Source organism: Hyperolius riggenbachi, chromosome 1 (genome assembly GCF_040937935.1).
Source record: "Hyperolius riggenbachi isolate aHypRig1 chromosome 1, aHypRig1.pri, whole genome shotgun sequence".
NCBI classification, from domain to species: Eukaryota; Metazoa; Chordata; class Amphibia; order Anura; family Hyperoliidae; genus Hyperolius; species Hyperolius riggenbachi.
In genome coordinates, this window is record NC_090646.1 from 289,431,425 (window position 1) to 289,458,086 (window position 26,662).

The 26,662-nt window shown below is 44.2% G+C and overlaps 1 protein-coding gene across 3 annotated transcripts in view; it reads left to right on the plus strand.

Annotated features, from left to right (window-relative positions):
* Window positions 1-26,662, plus strand: part of LOC137507692 (uncharacterized) — a 342,997-nt gene that overhangs the window by 298,484 nt on the left and 17,851 nt on the right. For all 3 annotated transcript variants that reach the window (XM_068233697.1, XM_068233698.1, XM_068233699.1), the window contains 3 exons: window positions 13,077-13,220; window positions 16,179-16,312; window positions 16,948-17,118. In XM_068233697.1, the coding sequence (XP_068089798.1) occupies window positions 13,077-13,220; window positions 16,179-16,312; window positions 16,948-17,118 (449 nt within the window). The remainder of the gene's footprint in view (window positions 1-13,076; window positions 13,221-16,178; window positions 16,313-16,947; window positions 17,119-26,662) is intronic.

The following is a 26,662-nucleotide window of genomic DNA, read 5'->3' on the forward strand; positions in this document are numbered from 1 at the left end:
GCAGGATTAAGATAGATGAACGTAACACAGATAAATATACAATAAGTATGTTTTCCTAGCGTATTACAATTACAGCTATCAATGAAACTATTTGTTACGTCTGACTAACATATGTATATATCGGCAATGAACCGATATATGACAAAAGCAGGAACGCTGACTAGGAATGGAGTAACACAGGGAACAGGACTCAGAAGGATTCGTTATCTCTTCGCAGAGATGAACGCAATCCACAAACAGTAACAGAACAGGATTCAGAAGGATTCGTTATCTCTTCGCAGAGATGAACGCAATCCACAAACGGTAACAGAACAGGATTCAGAAGGATTCGTTATCTCTTCGCAGAGATGAACGCATCCACAAACGGTAACAGGACAGGATTCAGAAGGATTCGTTATCTCTTCGCAGAGATGAACGCAATCCACAAACAGTAACAGAACAGGATTCAGAAGGATTCGTTATCTCTTCGCAGAGATGAACGCAATCCACAAACGGTAACCAGGAGCAGGGTAACTACCTCAGCACGGGTGGTCACGGTACGCGCAACCTACCAAAACGTGCTGGAAAGCTGACTAACTGCACACAGGATATAAACAGTTCGTGTACGTATACATCAGCGACACTGATGTATCACGTAACACAAATACAAGGAAAATAATAAACGTGCTGGTATGCATATATATTGGCAATGAACCAATATATGATGCAAAGACCAGCAAAGTATCTTTATAACAAGAAACACGATCGGGGGCTAAAGCGACAGCAAGACTGGCTTACACTGAAGCTATGAAAACCCAAGGAAACCCTGCAGGAAGCAGATCTTTATACTGAGGTCATCCAATGGGAGCAGACATGCAGATTCCCACACAGGTGAATGATAATCAGTCACAAGCTGACAGCAGGGAAAGACAGACAAAGCTATGCAACTTGCATGGAAATAGATCAGAACTGCCTGAGCTGCAGCACTACTACTTCCAGTAATAGCTGCTGCAGCAGCGATCATTACAGTACCCCCGCCTTTAAAAGCGGATTCCAGACGCTTTTCAAAACCGAAATTCCCAACAAAACAGTCTGACTGATAATTCATGATGACCGGGACAGCCCGGCAAGACCGAATTCCAGAATCAGTCCCCACAAGACTGGACCCATCAGAACCAGAACCTACAGAACCACGCCCATCAGTACCACAAGCCCCAGTGTGACACCCATCAGAACCATGATTTCCAGAAGAAAGCCCTCCGAAATTCCCTGAGCGATACCCACCGCCTTCCAGGAACCGTTCAGAAACGCCAAAGCCTTTGCAATGCCCACCGGTACTGTCTTTACCAACACAAAACCCACTGTTGAACCAGTCCAAGGCACCAGGACAGGTTTTCTCAGAGACCTGCCAGAACACCTTGAAGCTCCAAAGAGATCCCCATAGGTCAGAACGCCCCTTAGGCTCACATGGAAAACTATCAAGAACCCCTATGGAACCTAGGGCAATTCCCGAGTCAGGGCCACAAGGACAAACATCAATATCAGGGCTTTCAGGGACCAGAACCATCTCTGGGCATGCAGGCAGACTGGCAACATCAGAACATGTTCCCACTAAGGAAGCATCAGAGCACGCTAACACCTTAGACACACTTGGGCATTCTGGCACACAAAGAACATCTGGGCACACCGGCACAAGAGAAACCTCTGGGCATGTCAAGGAACTGTGAGCCTCAGGGTCAGCCAAGACAGGACCAAAACCAGGACTGGCCAAAAAAAAATCATCATGACTAAACTTCGCAACCACTGGACTTTTACACGAGAATGCTGGATCAGACTTAGATGTCGCTGATTCCAGCAAAGTCAGTAACAAATCAGATTCAGGGGCACTAACAAGACCGGACAAATCTTCTGATGTATGCACTGAACCAGATAGGGACTCCACAACTACCTCTGGACTGGACAGAGACTCATTTAATACACTGGATTGGAGCTCATGAGGCGCTGCAGAACAAGTCAGTATTGCAGCAGCCCCCACTGGACTAGGCAAAACTGAGGAATTCCCTGGACAGGAAGGGGACTCTGGAACCTCTGCCACAGCGGTCAGAGAACCAGAATCTTTCAGGATACAGGGCTGGGTTTCAGGAACACTCATCAGACCGGACTGAAATTCTGAGATTTCTATTATTTTGACCAGAGAATCAGAATTATCCATGTTACAGGGCAAGACTTCTGAAACATTCAGAGGACAGGGCTGGAGTTCCTCGGCTGTTACAACACTGGAGAGGGACTCAACAACATTGGTTAAATCAGACTGTGTACAGGGCAAGGTATCTGACACACTTGCTGACGAGGACAATATTTCAATGGCTTCTGCTTTGCTGGGCAGAAATTCATCAAGTTTTATTAGAGCAGACTGTAATTCCAAAACAGCTGCTAGACAAGTGAATATTACTGCAACACCAACTGAGGTAAGCAGTGCTTCAGCCTCCTCTGCTAGAGGGTTTAAAGTATCCAAAGTACTGGGTGAAGCATAAGACTCTGCGACCACAGCTTCACTGGACAGGATCACTGAACAGTCCATATTGCAGGGCAAAACCATGGAAGCACCTGCTGGACAGCATAATGATTCTGTGACCTGAGTTTCATTGGAGAGATCTACTGCACAATTCATGGTACAGGGCAAATTCATTGGAAAATTTTCTGAACAAGGTAATAATTCTGCGATTTCAGGTTCACATAGCAGATGCTCTGAGCTATTCACGAAACTAGAGCGAGGTGTAGAAACAGGAAGATCAAGACACAATGTTTGCGCATCTGAATCACCATTCATTTGTAAAATTGGAAAATTCAGATGCTGGGGTTCTGAGTTTACTAGACAGGATTGCTGGGACTCGGAAACTGATGTAGTGCATCTATTGGCATCTGCTGGATCAGACAGGAGTTGAACTTTATTAACACAGGTAATTTCTGCAGAAGTGTTTGCAGAGACAGGCAAGATTTTTCTGGTGTCTGTTTCACTAAACAAAGAGTCATGAGTACTGGCTAGGCTAGACTCGGAAGTCAGCAGGACCTCTGGATTCTCTGCTGAGAAATTTGTGCAGGGCAAGGTTAAGAATGTATCAGTGGCTTCTGTTTTACTGGGAAGTAACACTGAGTTATCCATGGTACAGGGTGGAATTGCAGGAACTTCAATTTCACACAGAAAGAGCTCCGAATCACCTGCTGAATCAGCGAAAGGTGCTGAAGCAGGCGGGTCAGAACGCCAAATTTGCGAATTCGGAGTCACATAAAAATCATCCAAAATCAGTTCCCACACATCAATCAAGGGAGCCACACAGTCATACCTACACACACCAGCCTCTATTAGGTTATAGGCTGACTTAATGCATGCGTTCAATACCATTTCACTTTTTGCACTGTAAAATTGACAAAATGAACTTGAATCATTCTTCCATTCACAGACCAGGGCTTCCATCTCTCCCCTCTCGAATGGAGGATCCCATGCATACTTAACAGTGAAACATTTAGGCTGATCACAGTCTGCAGATATGATTGTGGCAGGCACATGTATAGGGTTAATTAGCAGGTGATTGGCAGATTCCTTATTCTTAAGAATCTCCAATACCTGTAGCAAGTGTTGAACTGTAGTGTATGCAAACTTTCCTTGCTTCACAAATAAGTTGATTTGTTCAATACTCTGTAATATCTCATCATAATCATACTCAGATAATTCTTTTAAACAAAAATCTTTATTTTCCCTAGCCAGGGAGGAAAGTTCATTAGTAGTTTCATAAGTCCATTTAACTCCCCTGAAAGACAATTGCATTTCATTATCTGTTAATGGCAGAATCTCATTATAGGTCTCAGTCGCTAAGGATAACGATTCTGCAGATTGGACACGTTTCTTAGAACGTTTGCGTTTTGCCTTTGACCTTGCGGTTTTTGGTGATTTATTCAAAGCTGCAGGAAAATTATCAGTAACACTTTCTGCTTGCTGCTCATTCTTGCAAGCAATTGAAGGAGCAGCTGATTGGCCTGCTGCCAGGAGTTCATTTAGAGGAAAAGGCAATGGATCTATGTGCAACCAGTTATGGATCACAAACGCTAGAAATTCCAGTGGTCTCTCTTTCAAATCGGAATGATTGAGAACATCAAATGCCCACTGGAATAATTCCCCTTTAAACAAAATATAACTTAGTTGGAGTGCCCAGGTTGAAACAGGAGTCGCTTGGAGATCAGGATTGGTCAGGAACCTGGCACATTCAGAGAAAAACTCATTTTCTGTTTCAGAGCTAAGTTCTTCAAATTTCTTAAAGGAACAGGAACCATAATTAACAGTGTCATACTTTCTGGGAATCCCCCCCACAATGGGGATTGGTAATGGGGTTTTCATAATGTGAGGCTTGGTGGTGTATTCTCCACAGTCAGCATGCAACGCATGAGCTGGCGTGGAGGAGGTACACACACTAGCACCAGGAAACAGGCTATCCCTAGTATAGTGGAGGGGAGGACTGACTCCAATAGGAGATTGTGGCGCACGGAGCCGGTGCAGATCTGACAGCCACAAACAATGCTTTCGTTATAACGTCTCAGCGCAAAGTAGCGCTGAGCGCATAAACCAGAACTGAGGAGATCAGGACAGGTAGACAGAATGAACGCTTGCTAGCTAGCGGCTACTTAGCGACAGCAAGCGTCCAAAACAAGACAGACTGGAATGAGGCAGCCAATGCGATGCGGCGATGGCGTGCCTCACAAAGACAGGACAGGATAGTCAGAAAATAGCAGGATTAAGATAGATGAACGTAACACAGATAAATATACAATAAGTATGTTTTCCTAGCGTATTACAATTACAGCTATCAATGAAACTATTTGTTACGTCTGACTAACATATGTATATATCGGCAATGAACCGATATATGACATAAGCAGGAACGCTGACTAGGAATGGAGTAACACAGGGAACAGGACTCAGAAGGATTCGTTATCTCTTCGCAGAGATGAACGCAATCCACAAACAGTAACAGAACAGGATTCAGAAGGATTCGTTATCTCTTCGCAGAGATGAACGCAATCCACAAACGGTAACAGAACAGGATTCAGAAGGATTCGTTATCTCTTCGCAGAGATGAACGCATCCACAAACGGTAACAGGACAGGATTCAGAAGGATTCGTTATCTCTTCGCAGAGATGAACGCAATCCACAAACAGTAACAGAACAGGATTCAGAAGGATTCGTTATCTCTTCGCAGAGATGAACGCAATCCACAAACGGTAACCAGGAGCAGGGTAACTACCTCAGCACGGGTGGTCACGGTACGCGCAACCTACCAAAACGTGCTGGAAAGCTGACTAACTGCACACAGGATATAAACAGTTCGTGTACGTATACATCAGCGACACTGATGTATCACGTAACACAAATACAAGGAAAATAATAAACGTGCTGGTATGCATATATATTGGCAATGAACCAATATATGATGCAAAGACCAGCAAAGTATCTTTATAACAAGAAACACGATCGGGGGCTAAAGCGACAGCAAGACTGGCTTACACTGAAGCTATGAAAACCCAAGGAAACCCTGCAGGAAGCAGATCTTTATACTGAGGTCATCCAATGGGAGCAGACATGCAGATTCCCACACAGGTGAATGATAATCAGTCACAAGCTGACAGCAGGGAAAGACAGACAAAGCTATGCAACTTGCATGGAAATAGATCAGAACTGCCTGAGCTGCAGCACTACTACTTCCAGTAATAGCTGCTGCAGCAGCGATCATTACACAAGTCCTCCCGAAGACAGGCAGCTCCATACAGCGCACGTGCGAGTGCGCAAGAGAAGGTGCTCATGCGTGCGCAGTGTGGAGCGGCCCGTCTTCAGGAGTACTTGGGCTCCCGAAGACTTTCCGAAGTCACCTTCGCCGGCGGAAGGAGCAGTATTTGCACAATTTAGTCAAATACTGCTCCCCGGGACAGCGCAGCCCAGGAGAGGAGAGGAAAGGTTCATTAGGACCTAGAGCCTTCCCTCTACTTAGGTAAGTATTTGGTTTCTTTTTTTAGCGGACAGGTTACATTGGCTTTAAGCAAATTTTAAACAACACAGTCAGGTTGCTAATAGCAACCCAAGTTTTAAAGCCACTACATTCGGTGTAAGCGGCAAGTATCAGCAAAATGATTGTTAAAACTGTAAGCATTGGTAAAGTGAATGACCTGTATTTTTGTTTCCTCTGTGTTTTTAGTGCATCTCCCCTATCTATTGCCTAACACTACCCCTTAGTGAAAGGTTTCTTCATGTCATTTAACCCTAACCTTCCCCTTAAAATTCTCTTCCTGATGCCTAACCCCAACTTCTCCTTTCATGTTAACCGCTTTTTGATGTCTAACCTTAGCCTCTTCTCTAAGGCTGGATGCACACATAACAGAACGTGAAAGGCTGCGTTTTATGTCATATTTTATGTTAATGTGTGCATTTTCGCTGTGTTTTTGGTACGTTTGCATTAGCAGTTTTTTTTACCACAGATGCGTTTAAGGGTTTTGTGTGCATTTTAATGCGTTTGTGGTTCGCATATACAAAACAGATATGTATTTTGTAGGCATTTTTCTTTTGCGTTTTATGAAAATCACTCAAAAGAAAGCAGAAATACATCATAAAACAAATTTTTTTCCCAAAAAAAGCATAGAAAAATGCATGGAAAACACATGAAAAACGCATACCATTGCGTTTACATTGTCATTCTTTATGTGCGTTTTTGATGCGTCTATAAATATTATGCAACAAAACCAGCATTTTTAAAAACGCAGGTTTGAAAACGCATTTAAAACGCATATGCATTTTTGCCTGCGGCCCATAGACTTCCATAAGCAGCAAAACCGCAGCGGTTTCCGCAACGCGCAGCGTTTCTGCTATGTGTGCACCTAGCCTTAATGTTTACTTTACCCCAATGAAAATGTCTTCCTGACACCAAACCTTAACCTCCTAAGACTAGGAGTCCTCATTCTGTCCTTAATCTCTAACATTATCCTTCTGTCATTTGGTTCCCCCAGTTCTAGTAGTCAAACTGGTACCACAGGTGTATTATTATGAGTACTGGCACTCTCCCATTGTATATATTGTATGAGCCACAGATGGTTGCTGGCACTCAAACTATTGTATAGACAGCTAATATATTCACTGCATTGAGCCAAGGCCTGTCACCCAATTTATACACTCACCTAAAGGATTATTAGGACCACCATACTAATACGGGGTTTGACCCAATTTCACCTTCAGAACTGCCTTAATTCTATGTGGCATTGATTCAACAAGGTGCTAAAAGCATTCTTTAGAAATGTTGGCCCATATTGATAGGATAGCATCTTGCAGTTGATGGAGATTTGTGGAATGCACATCCAGGGCACAAAGCTCCCGTCCCATCACATCCCAAAGATGCTCTATTGTGTTGAGATCTGGTGACTGTGGGGGCCATTTTAGTACAGTGAACTCATTGTCATGTTCAAGAAACCAATCTGAAATGATTCGAGCTTTGTGACATGGTGCATTATCCTGCTGGAAGTAGCCATCAGAGGATGGGAACATGGTGGTCATGAAGGGATGGGCATGGTCACAAACAAAGCTCAGATAGATGTTGCATTTAAACGATGCCCAATTGGCACTAAAGGCCTAAAGTGTGCCAAGAAAACATCCCCCACACCATTACACCACCAGCCTGCACCTGCACAGTGATAACAAGGCATGATGGATCCATGTTCTCATTCTGTTTACGCCAAATTCTGACTATCGAGACTCATCAGACTAGGCAACATTTTTCCAGTCTTCAACAGTCCAATTTGGGTGAGCTCGTGCAAATTGTAGCCTCTTTTTCCTATTTGTAGTGGAGATGAGTGGTACCCGGTGGGGTCTTCTGCTGTTGAAGCCCAACCGCCTCAAGGTTGTGTGTGTTGTGGCTTCACAAATGTTTTGTTGTGTGGTTATTTCAGTCAACGTTGCTCTTTTATCAGCTTGAATCAGTCGACCCATTCTCCTCTGACCTCTAGCATCAATAAGGCATTTTTGCCCACAGGACTGCCACATACTGGATGCTTTTCCCTTTTCACACCATTCTTTGTAAACCCTAGAAATGGTTGTGCGTGATAATCCCAGTAACTGAGCAGATTGTGAAACACTCAGACCGGCCCATCTGGCACCAACAACCATGCCACGCTCAAAATTGGTTAAATCACCTTTCTTAACCATTCTGACATTCAGTTTGGAGTTCAGGAAATTGTCTTGACCAGGACCACACACCTAAATGCATTGAAGCAACTGCCATGTTATTGGTTGATTAGATAATTGCATTAATGAGAAATTGAACAGATGTTCCTAATACTCCTTTAGGTGAGTGTATACTGTTGGTGATATCTGGCACTCACTATATATTAACCAAGCACAGCACCCAAATTATTCCTCTTAGGACCACAGAGCCAACATTTTGGCACTATGGAAACATCAAATATGCCCCACCCAGATGAACTGCTTTGCTTTTTGATGCCTAACTTTGACCTCTCCAATAAGGGAAATCATTCCCCATTAAAGTGGAACCAAGGATTGAACTTCATCACAATCTGTAGCTGATACCCCATTTCCCAAGAAAATCTTTACCTTTTCTGTAATAGATTATCATGGGGTCTGTGTGCCTGATATTGGGGTGAAAGTCCTCATGATCATTGTCCTGACAGTTTGCGGTCTGTGAATTTGGTTGCATTGTGGGAAATAGCAGTAACCAACTCTACTCTATGCCTCTCTAACAAATAACCCTAACCAATACTCATCATCATCCATTTTAGCATCAACATCTGGCATGCAAGCCATCCTCCTCCCACCGATAAAGAACTCCACCCAGTGATAGCACCACTTTCAGACACCTCTTGATGATGTAGACCAGGGATGTCAAACTCAATCACGTAAGGGGCCAAAATCTAAAATATAGTATAAGTCGCAGGCCAAATTGTTAGGAAGATGTAACTCTTTAGCAGACACATATAGCAAAAATATATGTTTGCCGCTAAGGAAGTGTGCCTACCCCGTGCCTTCCCCAGCCTGGCAGAGTAAGTTGGAAAATGACTACAGAGGATGCAGTTAAAACATTATACAGCCCGTGACTGTCCACCTGCAGAACTACAATTCCCATCATGCCTTTGGAAAACATGAACCACAGAGCCATAAATGACAATGTGCTTGGGTGATGGTGCATGCTGGCACTTGTAGTTTCCAGAGAAGTGGATTAGTAAAAGCAGCAGATAGGTGCAGGGAGCTGTCATATTAACCTGTTCCGGGCAGCTGGATCGGCTTCTCCTCTCCTCCACTTGCGGCGCTGCAATGCCGACATCCTCTTCTGAGTTCCAATCACATGATATGAGGTGATTGTAACCCAGGGGATAGTGTCAGCATTGCAGCGCCGCCCGGTGGAGGAAAAGGGGTGATGGAAGAGTCTCTTTCATCACCCCTCTTCCACCACCGGAGCTAACACATACCATGCCATATCATGTGATCGGAACTCAGACGAGGATGCTGGGAGTGCAGGGCCACGGGTGGATGAAGAGGAGAAGCCGATACAGCCGCCCAGAACAGGTAATTATATAAAAAAAAAGTTTCCTGCACCACTCTGAATAGCTGCATTAGGCAGCATACAATATATGCTGTTAGAAGACACCCCGACACACATTATTTAACTATAAGGACCATGAGGAGGGGCTGCTCCAGCACAGTGGAGCAGTTTAATATTTACCTGCTCCAGTGCTGCTTCAGGTCTCCTCTGATCTTCCTGACAGACACACGTTCTATGCTGCATACCTCTGTCTCCTGAGGAAAATCACATCATCGGGAGAAGGATGTTTGGAAGCACAGAGCTAGTGACAGACAGGAAGAACAGAAGAGACAATGCATCGTTGGAGCATGTAAATATTACACTGTTCCACTTCGCTGCTTTGCTATGTGTGCAGGTGTGTGTGTCTTACCAGTTACCAGGGTAGGGGGGGCAGGGTTTGGAACCAAGGAGGTGGCCGATGCCAATTTTGTTAGGGAATATCGCATGAGTTATAGCTGCACCCCAGCACAAACTGACCATGTTTAAAGGGAAGATCCGCGCAGACTATAAAAAAAAAACCTGGACTTACCTGGGGCTTCTTCCAGCTCCTGGCAGTCGATCGGTGCCCTCGCCGCAGCTCCTCTCCCTCCCGGCGTCCAGTGGTGAAGAAGCCGACCTCGCCAGGTCGGCTTCATGTGCGCTCCACGGCGCGGGTCACGTGGTGTAAGTGACGTCATCTGGTCTCTACTGCGCAGCCGCAGTAATTCTGCGCCTGCGCAGTAGAGACCCGATGACGTCCCTACACCACGTGACCGCCCGCCATGAAGCGCACAGAAGTCGACCTGGAAGCCGACCTGGCGAGGTCGGCTTCTTCACCGCTGGACACCGGGAAGGAGAGGAGCTGCGGCGAGGGCACCGATCGACTGCCAGGAGCTGGGAGAAGCCGCAAGTAAGTGCAGTTTGTTTTTTATAGTCTGCGCGAACCTTCCCTTTAAATCAGAAACACTGTAACCGATGTGCTCTTCCTAACAGGAAGGCAGTTCGCTGTCTTACTTTTGTGGCTTACAATGATGGATACTGGAAGCCCTTGAGAGCCACATAATATGGCAAGGAGGGCCAGGGAATGCTTTTAAAATTAAATTAAACCCTGTGAGCCCCATGAAGAAATGGACTAGTCTAAAACGTGTCAGTTCTGTCAGATTTTAACTGCTTACTTTTTTGCTTTTTTTCCTTTAATGAGGTAATGTGTGTTAATAGTGAACATTACATATGCATCTGTCTGTTTTGTCAGTGTGAGCAGAGGGAGGCAGGCTACAGCAGACAAAAGAGGAGAGAAAAAAAAAGTACAAAAATGTAAATACATGAATATACATAATATGTATATATAAATTTATATAATGATGGAAAATATATTGAAATTATATGATGATTATACTTTGCACTTGATGGAGTAGAGTGGTCTGTACACGCAGATAAGCACCAAGTTAGAACTCTTTACCGAAGAAAAACATGCAGAGATATATCATACACCACCATCAGAAAATGCAGCTTATTTTAGAACATTGAGGAACACAGAATGAGAATGCAAAAAATAACATTCCCATAAAGATCATCATTACATTTTACACACAGTGACATCTTGTCGTGGTTTTGTTATACTGCAGTTTAGGTAAAATCCAGTTTAAACTTTCAACAGCATTTGCCATCATAAATAAAGTATACGTGAAAGAATTTGCTGTAGTAATAGTGGACATCAGGATGTATCTCCCTATGGTAAGTAATACATGGATACTTCTTTTTAGGCCATGCAGCTGAAGGTTACATTCAAAATTATGAAGAACCTGATTTAGAACAAAAATTGCCAAGAACAGCCCTGCTAAACACCATTTTTTTTAACTATCTGAGCCTATTAATTGTAATGCAGCGCTACAGAAAAAGAAGGGGCTGTTAGATTCTACATGAACAGTGAAAGACTAAGGGCTCGTTCACATCTACCAACGCAGATGGCTGTGCGATCCGAACGCAGCGCATCCGATCGCATGGCATCTGCGCCGCTGCCTGCTGCGCTGCTGATCCCATCCATGACAGTGATGGGATCAGCTCTGCGCTTCCGGGCAAAATGCAGACAGCAGTACGCAAGTGCTTCCCAGCGCATCGTACTGCTGCTCAGCGCAGTAGATGTGAACGGTAGAAGGGCAGTCTATGCCCTTCTGCCGTTCCTGCGTTTCAGCACATCATTCACGCTTCCATATCCGCACGGAAGCGCGTATGATGTGAACGAGGCCTTAAGCCTCATTTCCACGTGCACTTCTGTCCATTTTTTATCAGCACATCAATGTTAGGCCTTGTTCACATCAAACATGCTTCCATGCGCTTTTAGAAGTGCGTATGACGTGGTGACACGCAAGAACGGCAGATGGGCACAGACAGCCATTCACATCAAAGGCGTTGAGCAGCAGTACGAGGCGCTATGATGCGCTTGCGTACTGCTGCATGCATTTTGCACGCAAGTGCATAGCTGACCCATTCAACCCATTCACTGTCGATGGATGAGATCAGCAGCGCAGCGGGTAGCGGCGCAGATGGCGTGCTATCGTACACGTTGCATTCCAATTGCACGGCCATCTGCGCTGCATAGATAAGAACGATGCCTTACAGATTGATACATGTTGCTGAAAAGCGGACAGAAACGCACTGGTGGAAATGAGGCCTTGCTATGTACTTACCAAAACCTGCAATTGTGTAACTTTCAAGCCTGGGTAAAAAGATGCGCTCCTAGAAAATGCTTTATATCAAACAATACTCTTTATACAGCAACTCATTAACCACTTGATGTCCCCAGGCTTAAGCCCCCCCCCCCCCCCCCCCAACGACCAGGCTATTTATTTCTCAGCTGGGCTATGCAGGCTTTTCAGCCTCCTGCAAAGCCCAGCTATGGTGTCCGATCGCTGTGGCAGTTTTTGTTTTTTTTTCTTTCTTCAGCCTGTATAGGCTGTTTCTCCCTCCCTCCCTCCTCCTTCCCCTATCCGGTTTTGAACAGGGAGGCGAACCGTCCTGTTCTGCCTCTCATAGGCATCAGCCTATGAGAGGACGGCGATCCCCGGCCAATCAAAGGCCGGGGATTGCCGATCTCGTACAGCGCTACTGGAGACCGCAGCGCTGTACGCATGTAAACAATGGGGATTTCTTTCCCCTTTTGTTTACAAACAGCCTGCTAGCCGCGATTGGCGGCTAGCAGGCTAGTCACGGAGCAGGTAATGATTGCGCATGCGCGAGACCGTTCCCTGGGAAACCGCATCTCCAGGACTTGACGCCAATTGGCGTTAGGCGGTCCTAGGGCTGCCGCCGGCCATGCCCATTTGCGTAGAGCGGTCGTATAGTAGTTAAAAAGACAGGTTAAATCAAGCGTGCGCTACTAGAAGTACTCTAAGTTTGCTTTCTGTTAGAATAATCTATGCTAACTGAAAAGTATGAAATTATACAGTTGCCATATACAAAAAATTATTTGTTGGTTTTATTTACTTCACCAGGACTCTACCAAACTTTGACTTCAAGTACATTGACTAAAGAGTCTTTGAAGATCCTGCTTTACCACGTATACCCTAATGAAGAACCACAAGTTATCAGTGACCTTTGCCATCTCCTGTTGTCAGAAATAGATACAAAAAATAATGGTGGGTACCTTTTCACAGTTGAGCCTGATCTTGTAAAAGCAAACAATTGCACGCAATTAAAATGAATGTCGTTCTCAGTCATCACCCAAAGTTCATAGAAAGAATTTAAATGTGTATTATGACCCATGGATATAAATTATACAGCATTCCTGGCTGCTCAATGTCCATTTCCCAGAAGCAGAAAGCATAAAGCCACAAGTTTAGAGAATATGATCTATCATAGATACGATGCAGATTTATTTCTATTTTCAGCCATTTCCAGATAAAATTCCGACATAGATACTTTCACCACCCGCAGGGGTTATTGCACCACAGGAGCTACATGGCTGTTGCCAAAAGAAAAAAATGAGGGGAATGAAGGTGCATTAAGAACTAATTTATTATAGTAACTGCAGCAGCATGAGGGAGAAAGCCATTAATAACCTTTATAATTATGTTCTCATCCTACTGGTGGTCCAGAAGAAACTATGTCTGCATATTTTATTTTTAAACTTCAAACCTAGACATTTTATGAAAGTTACTAATTGTTCTGAATAAGATAGGCAGCGATCAGCCAGCAGTTCCTGAGAAACTGAATTAGTGCCTAAACTTTGTTTTGATTAAAAAAAAAAAAACTCCAATATTAAAGAGGACCTGTCAGCCATACTATCTCAGGAAAAAAACAAAAACACACATATAAGTAGATAAATACTTGCTCTACTTATATATGTATTACAGTGTCCACATTTTGATTTTAGTGATTCTTCTATAGTAAACAAAAAGAGAAAATCCTTCTTAGGATTTTCCATTTTGCCTCTGTCTATCTTGAAGCCAATCCTGACATAATTTCCTCCCTTAGATTCACATTAGTTCACACTTGCGTTTCTGTGCCAAACGGACCGGATGACCAGACCGGATGATTTTGGATCCGATCCGGATCCGGTCCGGTTGCATCAGGTATGTATACGGCTGCGATCCGGATCCGTTTGGTAAAATAATACTATATAATTGTTGGGGTCTGGGAGGTCAGCAGAAGGTGCACCTGTAGAATCAGGTCCCCCGCTGTTTAGGCCTCACCTCCACCTCCGACATACTGCCAAACAGCTCCAGCACGTTAGTCACTGCTGCCCCACTCCAGAAATGCTTGGCCCATGTGTCCCCATCCAAAATGGCCGCTAGAATACGCATAGGAAGTGGGGTAGAATGTCAGGTGTTTGTAGCCAGTGTGTTCTGTGCTTTCCGTTTCCCATTGGTTTCTATTTCCGGATGGTGCAGTCAGGCTCCGGTCCGGGTGCGTGGGCCGGATGATCCGGATCCGAAAAATAGCGCATGTTGGAAAATTGTCCGGATCCGATCCGGCTCCGTTCTGTACGGAACGGACGCATGTGAACGTCCGCATAGACTTTGCATTGCTATGCGGAACGTACGTTCCGTTTGTACAGTATACGGTCCGGAGCCGATCAGGTGAATCCGGACAGCGACCGCTAATGTGAACCAGGCCTATTTTACTCTGTCTGTGTATTAATGCCCGCCCTCCTCCCAGTCTTCAGACACTCCCACCCAGCTCTGTAGTAGAAAGTGCATTGTGGCCTGGTGCACACCAAAAACCGCTAGCAGATCCGCAAAATGCTAGCAGATTTTGAAACGCTTTTTCTTATTTTTCTGTAGCATTTCAGCTAGCATTTTGCGGTTTTGTGAAGCGTTTTGGTGTAGTAGATTTCATGTATTGTTACAGTAAAGCTGTTACTGAACAGCTACTGTAACAAAAAACGCCTGGCAAACCGCTCTGAAGTGCCGTTTTTCAGAGCGGTTTGCGTTTTTCCTATACTTAACATTGAGGCAGAAACGCATCCGCAATCCAAAATCTGCAGCAGCCCGGGAGTATGCGTTTCTGCAAAACGCCTCCCACTCTGGTGTGCACCAGCCCATTGAAATACATTACCCTAGCGGATCTGCACCCGCAAGCTGATCGCAAACCGCAGCCGAACCGCTCTGGTGTGCACTAGGCCTGTCTCAGCATGAGAAATATTTATCACAGAGGAACAGAGGAGTGGGAGGGGAAAACGGGAGGGAAAGAGGCTTCAGCCAATCAGGTTGCATTAACTATGTCTGAGGGGAAAGTAAAGAAGAGAAAAAGAAAACCCAGCATGGGCTGCAACTTATTTGTGCAGCAGATGTACCAAATAAGAGCCAAGGAAATTATGTTTTATGGAGAAGAAAAGTAAGAGTGATTTTTAACCTTGAATTTCCTGGTTAGCATCCCTATTACTTGTTTACAAGGTAAAAAGAAATAATTGATTTTTATTTTATGCCTGATAGTTAAACTTTAAAAAATCTCAAAATTGCAGCAGTTTTCTTAATCCCTAAAGATGGGCAATCAATTAGCAGGTAAACTAACATAAAACGTAATAAGTATAGAAATCTGTGACCAATATGAAAAACCAGTGCAGTTATTTATTTACTTTAAAAAATAATTGAAATAAATATGGACAGTAAAATATGTGAACTACAAAGACTGAAGAAGCTAAACTGGAGGGCTAACTTCATCTATCTAATGCTGGGGGAACCTCTGGCTACCTAATACTATTTGGGGGACACCTTTAACTAATATTTCCGTGGGGGGGGGGGGGGTAGGTACGTATCATTTCTGTTAACTGTGGGACACATTTGGCTACCTAATAATATCTAGGTGTACACCTGGCTACATAATACTATCTGGGAAAGGGTGGTGTCAATAGGGGACCAAAAAGCTACTCACTACTATATGCGGAGGTGACAAGGAGGAATAAAGGCTACTTAATACTATTAAGGGTTGTGCGAGGGTGATGAGTGTAAACAATCACACTATCAGTCTTATTTTGACACAGTTGTGAACTTAGCATTGAATGTACACTGCATTATCAATTATGGCATGATTTTATATTTTTGGGGTTTTAGCATAGATATACTTTCATTGTAATCCTTTATAATTTAATGCAGGTGAAATTGTTGAAGATCAGTTTGTTTCCTGGGTTCAGAATATACCTCAAGCTCAAGTATTCTCAGCACTCCTCTTCCCAATATTGCCACCAGATACAGCAACGTCTTCAGAAAGAAATGAGGCTTACATACCAGTAAGTAAAGCCACAATAGGTGTCACCTCAGTATGGCTCTCCGAATGGTAAGCCATTAAACTGTTTCTAATGTATTGAAAAAATCATGATTTGTTGTGGTGGAATTAGTTCTGAAGTCCTGGAAAGTTTAGGGTTGTAGGTTCCACAAGTGACCTGCACAAACAGTTGAACAAGTGACACAACGGTTTGCTGTTTATTTCCACTTTGCACAGCTAAGATTCACAATACAACAAGTACAAAACAGAAACAAAAACCTTCAGCTGTGTGGGCCTACCTGTCTCACTGGGTAATGTACTATGCAGGTTTCATCCAAACAACAGTCCTGTACAATGCAATTTACCCACAAGCTCACAGATTTATGGGTACAAAGTCCGTAAACCAACAATTCTCTCAAAATAGAGCCCTGAGGGGCAATCTTTTGCATGCAGAACATACGACTCCTAGCTTGCGTACATTTGAAAAAAAAAGACACCGGTTTAAAAGGCATAGGATAGCGGTAGTACAATGTCCGTAAATGTATAGCCTCCATACTCTTTTCCCTTTAGTTGTCCTTTAAACTGTTGTCTCATGCAATGTGGGACTGCGAGGAGAATCATATTTACTGTATATCAGGTCTTAACTTCTCTATCTTTTAGATAGGCACCGACCTGAATGACAAGTGGAGAATAAGTGATGAGCAGATTCAGCAGGTGGCTTCACTCATGGCTAAAAGGAAAAGAGACTGGAGACTGCTAGCAAATAAATTGGGTTTCCTAGAAAAAGATTGCATATTTTTGGAACGGAATCATCTTGAAGTTAAAGAAAGGGTAAGAAAATGATATGTATTTATTTGTCATGTATTAGTCAGGTAATGAGAATCACAAGCTTCAGCTATGCTGGTCTAAATTGCAGACCTTATGGAATACCAGAAGCTGGTTAAAATGTATTAAACCAGACATGTAAGCATGTTAAGCGCTGAGTATACCTATGCACAGACCTCCTCCCGAGATGGGGATGACCTGTTAACCTTGCAAATCACTCTTGTACATGTCAAAGGGGACCAAGAACCACTTTTTTTTCTGGTTTCTAATAGCTATAGAAGCTGCCATGTTCCCCCTTCCCCTTCTAGTTGCCCATTATTTATCCACAGGGAGGTGTGAAGACAGATAGAAGGAAAAGAGATTTCTGCTACTGTTTGCAGTCCAGGGCATGAACTATTTAGGCTAGTATTGTTCAGGCAGTGGAGCCCCTCAGCTAGTCAGCTGCTACAACTAAACTAGCCTGCATGGGAGACCAGAGGCGGATCTAGAGGGGTGCACATAGGGCTCCTGCTATAGGTGTCCTTTGTCACTCACCTCCTAGGGGGGCTTATAAGTGGAGTACATCAAACCCACCCTCCCAGGTCCAAGCACCCCCTAGCTCATTCGCATGGTGAAGATTTAGCAGGCAGTGAGCAATGTACAGTAGTAGGATACACTTCATTGCTGCGTCCCATTCAACTTCCTGCTGCTTGGTTATCGCCCTGCAACGTCGGCTCCACTTGCATCCTGATCCCCTCCTGATTGGCTGTGTGGAGTCCTGCTGCTGGGGATGATGGGGGCTGGAGAGGAGAATAAGAGACAGCGAGTGTACAGACAGCGAGTGCTTACTCTTAGGCAAAGACAGTCAAAGAGGGATCTCATCTGAAAGAAGCAGGCCACTGCTTGTCCTGTAATTTCCACATTCAGATGGGACCTGGGGCTTCTTCCAGCCCCTTAACCACTTCCTGACCGCCTAACGCACAGCAGCGGCCGGGAAGTGGAGTCCGCAAGGACCAGCTCACCCACAGAGGCGGCGGTCCTTGTAAGGGCATGGGCGGAGCGATCGCGTCATCCGTGACGCGATCCTCCGCCACCGCCTGGCTCCGCTCACCCGCCGCAATATCCTGCCGGCCATACGGAAGCGCCGGCGGGATGTTAACCCGACGATCGCCACATACAAAGTGTATAATACACTTTGTAATGTTTACAAAGTGTATTATACAGGCTGCCTCCTGCCCTGGTGGTCCCAGTGTCCGAGGGACCACCAGGGCAGGCTGCAGCCACCCTAGTCTGCACCAAGCACACTGATTTCCCCCCCCCCTGATCGCCCACAGCACCCCTCAGACTCCCCCCCCCCCCTGCCCACCCCCCAGACCCATGTTTACACCCAATCACCCCCCTAATCACCCATCAATCACTCCCTGTCACTATCTGTCAACGCTATTTTTTTTAATCCCCCCCCTGCCCCCTGCTCCCTCCTGATCACTACCCCCCCACCCCTCAGATTCTCCCCAGACCCCCCCCCCCCCATGTACTGTATGCATCTATCCTCCCTGATCACCTGTCAATCACCTGTCAATCACCTGTCAATCACCCCCTGTCACTGCCACCCATCAATCAGCCGCTAACCTGCCCCTTGCGGTCAATCTGATCACCCACCCACACCAATAGATCGCCCGCAGATCCGACATCAGATCACCACCCAAGCGCAGTGTTTACATCTATTGTCTCCTCTAAACACCCACTAATTACCCATCAATCACCCATCAATCACCCCCTATCACCACCTGTCACTGTTACCCATCAGATCAGACCCTAATCTGCCCCTTGCGGGCACCAAATCACCCGCCTACACGCTCAGATTGCCCTCAGACCCCCCACCTTATCAATTCGCCAGGGCATTATTTACATCTGTCCTTCCCTGTAATAGCCCACTGATCACCTGTCAATCACCTGTCAATCACCCCCTGTCACTGCCACCCATCAATCACCCCCTGTCACTGCCACCCATCAATCAGCCCCTAACCTGCCCCTTGCGGGCAATCTGATCACCCACCCACACCAATAGATCGCCCGCAGATCCGACATCAGATCACCTCCCAAGTGCAGTGTTTACATCTGTTCTCTCCTCCAAACACCCACTAATTACCCATCAATCACCCCCTGTCACTGCTACCCATCAGATTAGACCCCTATCTGCCCCTAGGGCACTCAATCACCCGCCCATACCCTCAGAACGCCCTCAGACCCCAGCCCTGATCACCTCGCCAGTGCATTGCTTGCATCTATTCCCCCCTCTAATCACACCTTGAGACACCCATCAATCACCTCCTGTCACCCCCTAGCACACCTACCCATCAGATCAGGCCCTAATTTGCCCCGTGTGGGCTCCTGATCACTCGGCCAAACCCTCAGATCCCCCTCAGACCCCCTTCCGATCACCTCCCCAGTGCATTGATTGCATCTATTTTCCCCTCTAACTACCCCCTGAGACATCCATCAATCACCTCCTGTCACCCCCTAGCACCCCTATCCATCAGATCAGGCCCAATACAACCTGTCATCTAAAAGGCCACCCTGCTTATGACCGGTTCCACAAAATTCGCCCCCTCATAGACCACCTGTCATCAAAATTTTCAGATGCTTATACCCCTGAACAGTCATTTTGAGACATTTGGTTTCCAGACTACTCACGGTTTTGGGCCTGTAAAATGCCAGGGCGGTATAGGAACCCCACAAGTGACCCCATTTTAGAAAAAAATACACCCCAAGGTATTCTGTTAGGTGTATGATGAGTTCATAGAAGATTTTATTTTTTGTCAAAAGTTAGCGGAAATTGATTTTTATTGTTTTTTTTCACAAAGTGTCATTTTTCACTAACTTGTGGCAAAAAATAAAATCTTCTATGAACTCACCATACTCCTAACGGAATACCTTAAGGTGTCTTCTTTCTAAAATGGGGTCACTTGTGGGGTTCCTATACTGCCCTGGCATTTTAGGGGCCCTAAACCGTGAGGAGTAGTCTACAAAACAAATGCCTCAAAATGACCTGTGAATAGGACGTTGGGCCCCTTAGCGCACCTAGGCTGCAAAAAAGTGTCACACATGTGGTATCGCCGTACTCAGGAGAAGTAGTATAATGTGTTTTGGGGTGTATTTTTACACATACCCATGCTGGGTGGGAGAAATCTCTCTGTAATTGTGTGTAAAAAAAATCAAAAGATTGTCATTTATACCTTAAGGTGTCTTCTTTCTAAAATGGGGTCACTTGTGGGGTTCCTATACTGCCCTGGCATTTTAGGGGCCCTAAACCGTGAGGAGTAGTCTACAAAACAAATGCCTCAAAATGACCTGTGAATAGGACGTTGGGCCCCTTAGCGCACCTAGGCTGCAAAAAAGTGTCACACATGTGGTATCGCCGTACTCAGGAGAAGTAGTATAATGTGTTTTGGGGTGTATTTTTACACATACCCATGCTGGGTGGGAGAAATCTCTCTGTAATTGTGTGTAAAAAAAATCAAAAGATTGTCATTTACAGAGATATTTCTCCCACCCAGCATGGGTATGTGTAAAAATACACCACAAAACACATTATACTACTTCTCCGGAGTACGGCGGTACCACATGTGTGGCACTTTTTTACACCCTAAGTGTGCTAAGGGGCCCAAAGTCCAATGAGTACCTTTAGGATTTCACAGGTCATTTTGCGACATTGTTGGTTTCAAGACTACTCCTCACGGTTTAGGGCCCCTAAAATGCCAGAGCAGTATAGGAACCCCACAAATGACCCCATTCTAGAAAGAAGACACCCAAAGGTATTTCGTTAGGAGTATGGTGAGTTCATAGAAGATTTTATTTTTTGTCACAAGTTAGCGGAAATTGATTTGTATTTTTTTTTTCACAAAGTGTCACTTTCCGCTAACTTGTGACAAAAAATAAAATCTTCTATGAACTCACCATACTCCTAACGGAATACCTTGGGGTGTCTTCTTTCTAAAATGGGGTCATTAGTGGGGTTCCTATACTGCCCTGGCATTTTAGGGGCCCTAAACCGTGAGGAGTAGTCTTGAAACAAAAATGACCTGTGAAATCCTAAAGATACTCATTGGACTTTGGGCCCCTTAGCGCAGTTAGGGTGCAAAAAAGTGCCACACATGTGGTATCGCCGTACTCGGCAGAAGTGGTACAATGTGTTTTGGGGTGTATTTTACACATACCCATGCTGGGTGGGAGAAATATCTCTGTAAATGGACAATTGTGTGTAAAAAAAATCAAAAAATTGTCATTTACAGAGATATTTCTCCCACCCAGCATGGGTATGTGTAAAAATACACCTCAAAACACATTGTACTACTTCTCCTGAGTACGTGAGCAATACCACATGTGTGGCACTTTTTTGCAGCCTAACTGCGCTAAGGGGTCCAAAGTCCAATGAGCACCTTTAGGCTTTACAGGGGTGCTTACAATTAGGCACCCCCCAAAATGCCAGGACAGTAAACACCCCACAAATGACCCCATTTTGTAAAGTAGACACTTCAAGGTATTCAGAGAGGGGCATGGTGAGTCCGTGGCAGATTTCATTTTTTTTTGTCGCAAGTTAGAAGAAATGGAAACTTTTTTTTTGTCACAAAGAGTCATTTTCCGCTTACTTGTGACAAAAAATAATATCTTCTATGAACTCACTATGCCTCTCAGTGAATACTTTGGGATGTCTTCTTTCCAAAATGGGGTCATTTGGGGGGTATTTATACTATCCTGGAATTCTAGCCCCTCATGAAACATGACAGGGGGTCAGAAAAGTCATAGATGCTTGAAAATGGGAAAATTCACTTTTTGCACCATAGTTTGTAAATGCTATAACTTTTACCCAAACCAATAAATATAGGCTGAATGGGTTTTTTTTTCATCAAAAACATGTTTGTCTACATTTTTCGCGCTGCATGTATACAGAAATTTTACTTTATTTGAAAAATGTCAGCACAGAAAGTTAAAAAAATCATTTTTTTGCCAAAATTCATGTCTTTTTTGATGAATATAATAAAAAGTAAAAATCGCCGCAGCAATCAAATAGCACCAAAAGAAAGCTTTATTAGTGACAAGAAAAGGAGCCAAAATTCATTTAGGTGGTAGGTTGTATGAGCGAGCAAAAAACCGTGAAAGCTGCAGTGGTCTGAATGGAAAAAAAGTGCCTGGTCCTTAAGGGGGTTAAAGCCCACGGTCCTCAAGTGGTTTAAGTCCTGTGTCCTTGGTGTCATTCTGCACTGCTCGGATCAGCCACTGTCACCCTCTGAAAGCTGGCAGAGTCCACCAGTCACTGGCCACGACACATGCCCTGCCCCACCTATTCGATCGCGCTCCCATGGCTGGGAGTGTTTTATGGCTGCGCAGAAGCAATCTTTTCTTACAGCACAAGCGCATAATGCTTCCAGCCATGGGAGCGCAATGGAGGAGGCACGGGGCACAGGGTCGCACATACAGCTTTCGGAGGGGCCGAGTGGCTGAATGGAGCAGGGCAGAATGACAACCAGGGACCAGAAGGACTTCAGGGGGCTAGAAAAGGCCCCAGGAAAGTAACTGGCAACATTACATTCCCTTAAAATCTTTCTTTAAGGTGGCCACTAATGGTCCAATTTCGTGAACGATTAACTGTCTGAAAATCGGCCACAAGTGATTGATCAGGAACACTATGGAATCAATTCCAGCGATCGGATTGGATCTAGCAGATTTTAATTCCCCATTAGTGTTCCTGGACGATTTTCATCCATTCTTCAGGAAATTGGACCATTAGTGGCTGCCTTTGGTTCCATCGCTCCCTCTGCCCACCCCCCCTCGACATCTTCTACAGCACTTTAATATGTAGTCATGTCACTGACTGTCCTCAGAGGAGCGGATAATCAAATACTACCGTAGTCATAGTCTAATGTCCTACTATATTTTTATTATGTATTTATATAGCACTGACATCTTCTGCAGCACTTTACAGAGTACACTGTCATGTCAATGCCTGTCCTCAGAGGAGCTAGCAATTAAATACTACCGTAGTCATAGTCTAATGTCCTACCATATTATTATTATTATGTGTTTATATAGCACTGACAATCTACTTTACAGAGTACATAGTCATGTCACTGTCTGTTCTCAGAGGAGCTCACAATCTAATTCCTACCATAGTCAGTCTAATGTCCTACTTTATTATTATGTATTCGTACAGCACTGGCATCTTCTGCTGCACTTTACAGAGCACATAAACATGTCACTGACTGTCCTCAAAGGAGCTCACAATCTAATCCGTACCATGGTCATAGTCTAATGCCTGCGGGGGGGCTCAAATTTCAGTGTTTGCCATAGGTGCAATTATACCCAGATACCCAGATACGCCGATTTCTACAGGATTTCTGTGCGATAAATGGTTCAGTTAATTTTTGTAAAATGTTTGCTTGCAACTTACTAAAATCCACCAAGCAAGGGTCTAGTATCCACTTTGAGTATAATAAAAGTTTCAAATACAAAATCATGTCCAAAAATTACATTCAAATTTCTAAAATAAACTTAATCATCACAAACAGAAAAATCCTCTTCAAATATGGATGACGAAATAAATCTACAGATGCAGAAATAAATACAGTCCAATGTTTATTTGTTGGATTTTTAGCGATGTCCGAGCACAGCACAATGGCATTGTTCTCGCTGCTCCCGCCACCAGAATCTGTTCCGTTACACATGCTAATCGTTTTTCCGCTACCCCCTGCATATCAAAAGACCCATCGTGTGCAAAGGCTGATGACACGTCTGTACAGCGTTGTTAGTGCACCGTTGCCTTTGGCTGACCACACATCTGTTGCTATGTGGTGAGGCAGAGGGACGACAAGAGTGTCCTACAGATCAGCTTCCAGTGGGTGGGGAGATGCCAAGAACAATGCTGATGGATGATGCTCAGGCATTGACAAAGGTCCAACATGCCAGATATTTAGCGATCGTCATTGGGCCGCTGTACACTCTGGTCTGCTGCCTAATGCTCAGCCATGGCGGTTATTATATTTCAGACCAGTGTGGCAATAAGTGTCACTCTCTGTACAATATACAGTATGATATTAGATTCAATACAGGTTTATACAGAATATGTGCAACTTCCAGTATTATAACCCTTTCCAGACTACTCCACACTGTTCGTAGCAAGTTTTTTTCTTTTTTTTATGAACGTGTCAGACTAATACTTACCCCTAGGGAGCCTATTAGAAAATTGTGTGTGTGTGGGGGGGGGAGGTAACTATCGTGATTTTTGTTTAAAAAAAAAAGACAATGAAGCACTGAGGTAATAAGTGATGCATGGTGCTGAAAACCTCTTAGTAAAAGTAGTCAGAGTAAGGTCTGTACTGTTGGAAATGCTATATGACTAATAGTTCTGCTATACACGTATGGTTGCTCTGTCTGCAAATCAACTGCTTCTGGAGGCAAGTAGAAAAATGTACTGATGCAAAGCTCTCTGGCAATTATGTGTTGGAAGAATAACTTACTTTTTTAGTATTTCTAATTCCAAAACTAACATAGCTGAAATCTTTTTTACAAAAACAGTAACCATGATCGCCAGAAAGCTAATAGCCTAACACTGAAAGGATCCTAGTCCACGCCCAACAGATGAATGGTGTTCAGAAATAAACAACTATATAGCCTCAGAAATAGAATGGGCTATAAACGTACAATGTGAAACTGTTCTCTACAGAGTAAAAAGAGCTCTGGTCGATTCAATAGAATGGACCTATGTGTTGGCTGTGTTGGAAAGGTTTGGATTCGGTCCTAACCTTATTTGCCATTGCGGTGGAGCCCTTGGCCCAAGCTATTAGGTCATCACGACTGATTCAGGGATTAAAAGTTGATCAGATAGAGGAACGTATACCTCCCTATGCGGACGATATGTTGGTGTACCTCGCAAATCCGGGTCCCTCTTTGAATGCAGTTTTAGACATCTACGAAAGTTTTGGTTCACTATCTGGATTAACAATAAAATTGGTCCAAATCAGTGCTTTTTCCGTTAGATATCTTTGATCTCAATAAAATTACCCCCCGATCTAATCTGCAAATAGTAGAGAAATTCAAATATCTTGATGTATGGATACAGCGTTTTCCTGAGGGGTTCCTCGAGTCCAATTTACAGCCAATTCTAGAATCCATAGAAAACCGACTCAAGAAATGGTCTTCTCTCCCTTTTAATTTGTGCGGCAGAGTGTGCATAATTAAAATGATTGTAGCTCCTAAACTCCTTTATATCCTGCAGATGGCTCCAAGGTGGATTCCGCGACTAATATTTAAACACATTGACTCGATTATTACATCCTTTATATGGTCAAACTCTGTTCCAAGAATAGCCTTGTCTACACTACAACTTCCAGTTTCATATGGATCACTTGCAGTCCCCAACTTTCTCTTGTATTATTTAGAGGCCCAACTTATACCTATCAATTATTGGATTAGCAATCATAGGCGGGACTCTTCGTTGGCACTAGAGGCTGATGTTGCCAGCACTTATGAATCCTTATGTGGAGCCATCTACAGATATCCAGTCCCAGGCAGCGGGGAGGGTGCATCGCTTATACAGAACACAATACAAATGTATAAGACTAACCGTAGACTCCTGAATGAGCCTTTGAAGCCCATATCTTTTAGCACACTGATATGGTTTAATAATAACCTCCCAGAACTGCTCTCTGTGCCTGACCCCCGTTTCTGGATACAACACAATATCAAATACCTACACTAACTCTTCTCCGATGGTCGTTTTAAAGAATTCTCACAATTCCGTCTGGAATTTGGCCCACCCAGGTATACCCCGTTTAGATACTTCCAACTTAGGCATGCTGTGCGAGCTCAAATTGGGCTACACGATGTAGATCTCTCACCTTCAGGTTTAGAGAACCTGCTTTTACAAAAGGATAGGACCAAACAAATCTGCAGATATTACACCTTTCTGCTGACATCTCGATATGCCCCCAAAATTTCATCTGTGAGGGAGTGGTGGCTGGGTTCAGAGACCATTTTTAATAAAGAGGATTGGGATGACTTTGAAGAATGCTATCATAAATCAGTTATAGCGGCATTTGATAAATCAATTTAAAATGGTTTCACCAAGCTTATTTGTCCCCTGTTCGTTTAAAAAGAATGAGTGCTTTACATGATGGTTTAAAGTGTTTAAGAGCGTGCAGATTTTCTTCATTGGATTTTCTTTCATTCATGAAAGTGCTGTCGGTAAATTAAATCCGTGCGGGAAAACACCGCTGACGGTATCTCAGCCTTCTGGGTGGTCATTCATAAAAATGTTGCCTATTGCGATAGGAGTGCGGAGATATCCCGCTGTAGGCTGGCGGTAGACATGCGGAAACAGGAGAAGCTGGCCGAGTCCCTCCATGCGATGTTCTCTCTGCTGCTGCTTGGGAGGTCTGTCCCATTCACTTACATGTACTATTGCTACATCCACGGGAGCGGTAATCCCCGTCTACATACCGCTTGCGTAAAGTTTTATGAATTTACATTTTGTTACTTTTCCGCATGGAATCACCGCTCAATGCGGTAATTTATC